The sequence below is a fragment of the Trifolium pratense genome, linkage group LG3 (assembly GCF_020283565.1).
Source record: "Trifolium pratense cultivar HEN17-A07 linkage group LG3, ARS_RC_1.1, whole genome shotgun sequence".
Classification (NCBI taxonomy): Eukaryota; Viridiplantae; Streptophyta; class Magnoliopsida; order Fabales; family Fabaceae; genus Trifolium; species Trifolium pratense.
In genome coordinates, this window is record NC_060061.1 from 45330738 (window position 1) to 45339189 (window position 8452).

The 8452-nt window shown below is 34.2% G+C and overlaps 2 protein-coding genes across 2 annotated transcripts; both read right to left on the reverse strand.

The window, feature by feature from the left end:
* Nucleotides 1-314: 314 nt before the first annotated feature.
* On the reverse strand, nucleotides 315-829 carry LOC123918933 (putative lipid-transfer protein DIR1). The gene is made up of 2 exons (XM_045971114.1): nucleotides 503-829; nucleotides 315-408 (listed from the first exon to the last, which is right to left on the reverse strand). Exons 1-2 carry the CDS (start codon nucleotides 813-815, stop codon nucleotides 401-403), a joined length of 321 nt encoding a protein of 106 aa, XP_045827070.1. The 5' UTR covers nucleotides 816-829; the 3' UTR covers nucleotides 315-400.
* A 3536-nt stretch (nucleotides 830-4365) lies between these two features.
* On the reverse strand, nucleotides 4366-8452 carry LOC123918934. The gene is made up of 6 exons (XM_045971115.1): nucleotides 7872-8452; nucleotides 6863-6974; nucleotides 6592-6763; nucleotides 6325-6506; nucleotides 5570-5718; nucleotides 4366-4710 (listed from the first exon to the last, which is right to left on the reverse strand). The coding sequence occupies exons 1-5, from the start codon at nucleotides 8291-8293 to the stop codon at nucleotides 5593-5595; spliced, it is 1014 nt and encodes a 337-aa protein (XP_045827071.1). The 5' UTR covers nucleotides 8294-8452; the 3' UTR covers nucleotides 4366-4710; nucleotides 5570-5592.

Here is an 8452-nt window from a genome sequence, read left to right on the forward strand (position 1 = left end):
TAAATCGGTTCAATTTTGAGCTCAAAGAAGGGTTTTCGGATCCTTGTTAATCTACCCTCAACACTACAAATGTTACTTCAGTGAAGGGTTATGTGTCAAAGTCATATTAGTGGTTATACGTGGTTGACAGTCTTTGCTTTTCAAGTCGATTTTGCATTATAATTTATAAGAATATATAGATATAGATAGATGTAAAGGGAGTGTGAAAAGTACAATTTATATCTAATTTTAGTACATCAAATAACTTTATAAAATTTAATATATTGGAAACTGATACATCACACATCTTGAATTAATACATATAAGTAAAAGATAAATTAAACTAGACTACTCATTTATTAAAAAAGGTAAAGGATGCTAAATTAACCATTTCAAAGGCAAGTGATTCTCAAGAATTTCTTCAAGTCTCTGCAAAATTAAGAATAATGGATCATAAAAAACATACCATAATAAATATTAAAGCTGTATTTATATATTTAATGTATATTCAAACCTTAGTTACCTCTACATCCAGGTGGAGTTTTGAGACCACATTTTCTAGGCAATGCCAAAGCCTTTGTAGGGTTGATTCCAAGTGCAGATAGAAGAGACTTGTACCTACAAAGACAATCCAAATCAGCTTTTTTAATAAGTCCACAACATTTTGTATTTGGTTTTGGAGGGTGTTTTCCAATAATTGCTGCTTTGCATACGTCTAGCTTATCTGTGTTAATGTCACATATTACAATAGCTTTGGTACCACTAAATAATGTAATGAGCAATGCTATAAAAACTAGCAAATTCATTATCAAAACATTGACATTAATTTGTGCCATGCTGTTCTAAACTTGATTATAAACAAGATGTGATGTTAATTTATATATAGTGGAGTTTTAATTTAACTATAGGGTGTTATTGCAACTTGCAATATTATTTTACATGGTTTGTTTCACTTGGTTTTAGATGTGTAACTTGCTATATTATTTTAGTTAGTTTCACTTGGTTTTAGGTGTGTCATGTGAATCTCCATTGGATGTATGTTCACGAGATAGGTTTACACAAGAATTAAAGATGGATGTTGACACAAAGAAACAATCTTTAAATTGGCCTGCTAATAAACAAATATTGTTCCACTGACCCACATCCACATGTGTTGGCATGAGAACTTGGAGTGATCGGGTTCGAATAATTTTGGTGTCATTTTCTGTATTAGGTCAGTTCATACAGAGTAAAATAATTGACTTTAAATGCCCCCTCTTGCTAGTTGACAGTGAAATTGTTGGTGCCCTTCAGATTATTCAGTCCTTTGAGTCGAATATTGAATCTTAAAAATATATATATATATATATATATATATATATATATATATATATATATTGTTCCACTAAGCATTTGCCGAAGGTGTGAATTTAATAAGTATTATAATCCTTTGGGTTGCCGAAGAGGTTTGCATTGTGAGGGACACATTTCGTTTCTTTTTCTGACTATAGGACACATTTCACTTATAAACACAATTTCAGACAATATTTGAAACTCTTAATAGACGTAGTGGGCGCCCAAAACTAAATATTTGCAAAATGATTAAAATGACTTGATAGAGGATAGTTCAATTGATCATAGATAGACTCTTATATACTATAAATCCATGGATAGTTTATATCTCATCTTAAAAATTGTATGGCTGGAGAGATGATGATGGAAACAAATTTGCTGTCATGGTAAAAATTGCAGATAACAGGCCGTATTTTCTGTTATATACAAACACTACCAGGGAAACATATTAATGGACAATTTGTTTCGTTCAAATACATGGCCGATGGTCAATTCAAATTCCATATCCCTAGTCACATATAATTTGTTTTTACTGGATGTGGTGTGGCTAAAAGAATACTATACATTTAGCAACTGCCTAAAGGAAGACATTCATTCTTTCCCATCACAATTTTGTTATGGTACCAGAGCTTCCACACGGGTGAAAACGTGTGAAGTCTTTGGCCATGGAGGAAAAAGCAACTTTGGAAGGACATTAAGGAGCGGTTCTCGATCGTGAATGGCCCAAGAATTCAACAAATAAAAGTAGAGTTGGCGGAATGTCGATAGACCGGGATGACCGTGGTAGCTTACTATGGAAAGTTTAAATGATTGTGGAATGAACTTTCAAATTATCAGCAACTTCCTATGTGCACATGTGCAAGTTGCGCATGTGATGTTAAAGGCAGGTTGGAGAAACAACGAGAAGAAGAGAAAGTTCATCAATTCTTGATGGGCCTAGATGATACAGTGCGCTCTAATCTTCTTGCAATCGATCAATTGCCTAAATTGAATAGTGTACGCCACTCTAGTGCAAGAAGAAAGACTGAGAGCAGTCTCTCGAGGAAAAAAGGAACGGGGAGAGGTAGTTGGGTTCTCTAAACAAGTACGTGTAGGGTTGTCAACGAGGCGGAGAATGTGCGGAGGAAGCTTCCCCGTTCCTCGCCCCGAAGTGCCTGCAGGGGAGATTTTGCCTCCATTCCCGTCCCCATGGGGAAATATTTGCCCTCATCCCCATCCCCACAGATCTCAACGGTACCTGTGGAGATCGACGGATATCGAATATTAACAAAATTTCTATATTTTTCGATCAAAATTATGACAATAGGATGACGTTATTTTCTCCTGTTTTAGTTATAAAAAACAAATATTTTGCATCTTTCTTTTTTAAAAAATAAAACCAACACATAATGCATTCATAACCAAAACTCATTGCAAAAACATTTGGCTACTCATAATCATACAAAGAGTTTAATTGTTGTGCACCGTCGGTGTAAATTTTTTTTACACATACATCCAATGACGCGTTGCCACATCATTTAATGAATGTGACACATCATGCGTTTTTAATTACCATACATGATGTGTCGGTATATTATTAGACGCATGTGCAAAATAACTTTACACCGATGGTGTATATAAATTAAATTCATCATACAAAACCTAATAGCCAAACTATTCCATAATGAATAGCAAAGTATGCATAATCATACAAAATTTACAACCAAAATATCTCAAAATTGTTGGAGAAAATAATGAGCAGACTCCTCAGTTACTTTTTTATTTATTTTTTAATAATAATAATAATAATAATAATAATAATAATAATAATAATAATAATAATATAGTTAAGTATATATGGACGGATTCGGAGAATCTGCGGGGACAGATGCGTCTTCCTCGATCCCCGCCCCAAAGTATCTGCGGGGGAGTTTTTACCTCCATCCCCGTCCCCACGGGGAAAAAATCCATGTTTTCGGAATTCCGAACGGGGCAATCCCTAAGTACGTGGAAGATCCAAATGACTCGCCGAGGTGAAAGACAAGGATATTGAATGTTCAAACTATAAACGACCAGGTCATGAAGCTGGCGGTTGTTTCCGACTGATCGGGTATCCCGAATGGTGGGGAGATTGACCACAGGGTGAAGAAAAACTCAATGGACGTGGGAGAGGACAACAGCAAGGAGGATTCACATCTGGCGGAGGAAGAAATGATACGCAGTGATAACGGAACTGAATTTATATGTTTGAAAATTTACTTTAGTAAGTAGAATTTCAAACCTCTTGTTCAGGAACACTGCAACAAAATGCACGGTAGAAAGAAAACACCGGCACATTGTTATAAAATGAGAAATCCTTTTCCGAACTTCCCTTCTTCTTCTGCATGTTAAATCCTTTTCTTCTACTTTTTCCCAACTATATATCCCCATTCTTTATAAAAGAAAAAAAAATAAAAAGAAAGCATATATTAGTTCCAGAGAATCATCCGGTTTATTATAATACAGGATGGGAATCCAAAAACGACCTTATACTTTGGACAAGAATTTTCTAAATGAGTTTCAACAAATATTGCAAAGGCTATAAGGGCGTTATCTATTGTCCCTCTGTTGAAAATAAAACTGCTCTGAAGTAGACCAATCTGAAGTAGACCAATAAAATCATCCAAAAAATGCCTTATACGACAGACAAGAATTTTTGAAATGTTTTTCAACAAAACATTGCAAAGGCTGATGGGGCAAAAATCTTTCAGACACTTAGGCACATCAACTTTTGGAATTCAAACAATTAGAAACAATTTGTCTGTATTTTTTTCATTTACTATAAAAATAGCTTTTGTAAGTTTATACATAAATGCTTATCATAATAAGCGTTTGTGCTATAAACTAAAAATAACTAGCTTATCCAAACAAGCCCTTAAACAAAAACACCTGTCGTTCAATATTTGTCAAGCACTTTGTTCTCCTTTTCGAAACTCACTCAGTTGAGTTTTAAAGATAAATGCAAAAGCAACTTTAGTGAAGAAAAACAAAAGCACAAACTTTATATTAGTTTAACCAAAATCTAAAATGTACATATGGCAAACTGCATTTTCATTAACTACATATTAATAGCATGAGTTATATGATTCAAGGATACATGATTTTCTTTCCTATTGTCAGAGCATTATACATATTTCAGAATACCAACAGGTCACTCTAACCTAAGTGCCAAGTTAGACAAACCACAACCACAGGACCTAAAAACACACTGCCACTCCCAATTTAAAGGTGTTCCTATAACATCTTCCTTCTACTAATAAGTCATCAGTTATCGACATGAACTAAGAACACAAGTCTAATCAGTCAAATTACAGAACCATATCAACATGTAGTCAAAGATCAGCTTGTACTATACTGGAATTAACACCACGCAATCTGTCACTGCAACCAAAAACCAATATTTCATCAAGTTATATGCACATTTGGAAAAGAAAAAAGGAATCCATTAAGCTGCTGAAAAAATAACTATCGAATCCTTACAAGGATAAGTCGTTTTTTAAAAATCACTATGGCTAAGCATACGTAAACACATATAAAAGGCCGAGAAATACTTGTTCCTCCTTTAGGCTCTTACTTCATTCTTATGCATAACTCTGTAAGAGTTGTAACAAAGGAATGCAGGATACACCAACAACTCATTTAGACAGCAATAGAGAAGACATGGATTAGTGTTGCCTCTCTATTTCATTGTTTCTATCCAGTCTATTGGCATTTGGCAATAACTCAAATAGTACAAATTGCTCAGTTTACTTGAATCTCAATGCTTCTTCTCCTCATTAGAATACAAAGATTCAAGAACCAACTTCAAATTACAACTTGTAACAAGTGGTGCTTCCACTGCATTGATGCATCCCTTCAGTGCCACTGCACTGTCACTAAACCCATTGAGGATGCAAATACCTCTGTTAAGGGACACTGATGTCTCTTTCTCAACATGTTTGAAATCAAAAAGTGGTCTATCCTTGAACCAAGCAAATATCTGAAGTCCTATTTGATGCTTATGAAAGTTTTTTCTCACTCTTGTGATTAAAAAGGAAATCAATAAAAGTAGAAGAGACTATAAGACATTCTATATTCTAAAAACAAGTAACAATAAGTTATATTATTTCATGCAATAATATCATCCTGATATATAACATAAAAAAATTGAATTTGCAGAGATTCACCAGCATGCAAAGCAAATAACATTTTGAGCACTACAATGGTTATGGCGAACATTGCAAATGTAAATTGTACTAACCATAGAATAGAATGTTGTCAGCATCATGATCTCCTAAAAATATGATGACGGCCCAAAACTTCAGGTATCCCCAATGCGGAAATGCTTTCACAGCCAAAGATCTCCTGAAGCTTTGCATCACACGTTATTGCCATAGGATTCACAGGATCCTACAAGTATATTCAAGGTCGTGTAACAGTGTAAGTCAATAAGTTATGTTCCAACAAAGTTCACCACCACCATACATAATGTTATTTATATAAGCAAAAACTTCATTCCTTCAAAACTATTTGTGTTGCGGATAAACAGCTATAATCATATTTGCTTGCAAGAGTTCAAGTGTTCATTGTCATAGAAGCTTGAATTGCTTGTGCTTACATAAAAATGTAGAAACTTGCTAATGTGCCTAATAATTAGAGCTCCATAAATACATTAGAGTAACAAAGACTTTTGTAACATTTTAAATTTTGTTCCTACATGTAAATGTGCTAGGTAAAACAGAAAATAATTGTAATAAAAGATACAAGTATAACAAAATACAAGGCATTAAATTAGCATGCAAAAAAATACCACCATGGAATATTGGAAACAAAAATTGTCGTACTAAAAAGACAAGATGTTAAAGTGAGGTAGGCTGAAAGAATAAAAAGCATGTGAACTTGTTAGCAAAACTATCAAGCTAACAATGATTATCATTCTCATGAATCATGATACTTAACGTCAATACAGCATTGCCAGTGTGCACGAACTTAGTATAAAAATAAACTCTTGCATACCTCTAGATGGTTGACCTTTATGTACTCCCAGATACGTCTCAGAACCTCTGACTGTAGCATCTCTCTTCCAGTAACACCGAAAAAGTTAGCAAGTGAATCAGATATTATTACAGAAGGAGTAGGTTCAGCACTTCTTGTTCCCAACTCCACTTCTACCTTCTGTTTCTTTGGGGCAGGTTTTTCTGAAAGTTCCAAAGCATGAAGATATCAAGCAATGCATTAAACCACAATTTTGTAAAAAGATACCATAATAACTCAGAAACGTACTGGTTGGTTCAAGGGCAATTATGTGTTTAGCGAGCAACTTATTCATCTTGAACATATCAGTACAGTCTGTCTCAAACACCACGCGCAATTCATCATTGCAAATTATCTTCCTTTTATTGCTAGGATCTTGGAGATTGTTTTTCTTTATGTATGCCCACAGTTGCTTCACAATCTAAACCATTCATTCCACAAATTATAAATCTTTCCGGAAGCGTAAACGATATTGAAATATGTAAAGTGAACAACAAACTTCAAAAGTATTAGCACAAACCTCAGTCCTTGGCATTGCTGGCTGGCCAACAATGACCTGAAGTTCGGGCGAAACACCACATAGTTTGTTGAGACCTCCTGGGCCACCTCTTCTCTTTGGCTTAGGTTGAGCACTGCAAAAAAAAAAAAAAAAAGACACAAGTAAGATTTGCGTAACATAACCAAACATCATTGCAAGCAAAAAGCAATTAACAAAACCTCTATAACACATCATACAGTATCATATTTATATAAAGATACGAAACAAAGAAGTTCAGTCATATGCAGACTTGGAATGACAAATTTGGAAGAAAAAAAGGGGAATCTCGGTGCATGATCTCATCAAGTGTGACTTGGGAGGATAGATATACCGTATACGCAGCCTTATCCCAACAAGTAGAGAGACCGTTTTCCAAGATCTAAACCTATGACCTCTAGAATTGGTTCTACTTGAAGCTATAAATTGTAACTTTTGATTCTAGAATTGATTTTTTACACTCAAATCTACTCTTCAACTCACTTTTACATGAATGTATCCAAACATAGATCACTTTACCTTCAACTCAATTTTAGTAAAAATCAATTCACTCAATCAATTTTTTTCGCCGCAGAACCAAACATACACACTTTCCAGTTACACTTGAATTTCACAATCACACACTCCCCAAAATTGAATTTCAAAACAATAATAAATTTTTAACCTAATCTCATCCTAGAACCAAAAAAAAACCCAGCATCACTTGATAGATCTGATTCATATTCCACACCATATCAAAACCCAACTTCAGAATATTTCATTTTCCCCCTCTACACCCTTACTACTATATATACTGTATAACAACAAAACAAAAATCTCTCATTTCCAAAATTACAACAAAACAAAAAAACACTGTTTAAATAGCATTAATTAATTGATTACTTAAATTCACCAACCACCTCTTTAATTCATGCTATTTTTTCCCTCATTTCCCATTCATGCAACCATTTCAAAGTATTTTAAAAAAATTAAATCAAAAAAAAAAAAATCTAACCTTTCTTTGGGAACCACATTGGGAGAAAGAGGAGGAGCTTGAGGAGCATGAGCAGCAGTGATAGGGTTATTACGAAACACAGGAGTAACAACAGGGACAGAGTGGGAATTAGGGTTTTGATGAAGGGCAAAATGGTCCTTATTCTGAAAAGATAGTAGTTGTTGAGGTTGTTGTTGAGGTTGTTGTGGTGGTTGTTGTTGTTGTTGTTGTTGTAACTGTCTACTATGTTGTTGTTGTTGAGAAGCAAAAAGAAGATTGATCTGAGAAGTAATGAAATCAAGTTTATGAGTAAGATCATGACCAAGTTTAGATTGAAGCTCTTGAACAACTTGATTCAATGTTGTGAATGTTCTTATTCTAGGGTTTGATTCTGTAAACAATGAATGTATTGCTTCAGATATTTCTTCTTCTGTAATAACCATTGCTAAATTCTTCTGTCAAGAAATGTTTTGTTTTTTTAAACTGAAAAAATTAACGGACTCTGTTTTTTCTCTCTTTCTCTTTCTCTTTCTCTTTCTGTGTCTCTGATTATCGTTATTTTCTCTTTCTCTGTTACTCTTTCTTTCTATTGCTCTCTCTCT

Coding starts and splice junctions, on each gene's coding strand:
- LOC123918933 (XM_045971114.1), bottom strand. CDS start 815: ATGGCACAAATTAATGTCAATGTTTTGATAATGAATTTGCTAGTTTTT.
- LOC123918934 (XM_045971115.1), bottom strand. CDS start 8,293: ATGGTTATTACAGAAGAAGAAATATCTGAAGCAATACATTCATTGTTT. Junction 6,764..6,862: donor CAGCAATGCCAAGGACTGAG/GTTTGTGCTAAT, acceptor TGAATGGTTTAG/ATTGTGAAGCAACTGTGGGC. Junction 5,719..6,324: donor TAAAGGTCAACCATCTAGAG/GTATGCAAGAGT, acceptor ATATACTTGTAG/GATCCTGTGAATCCTATGGC.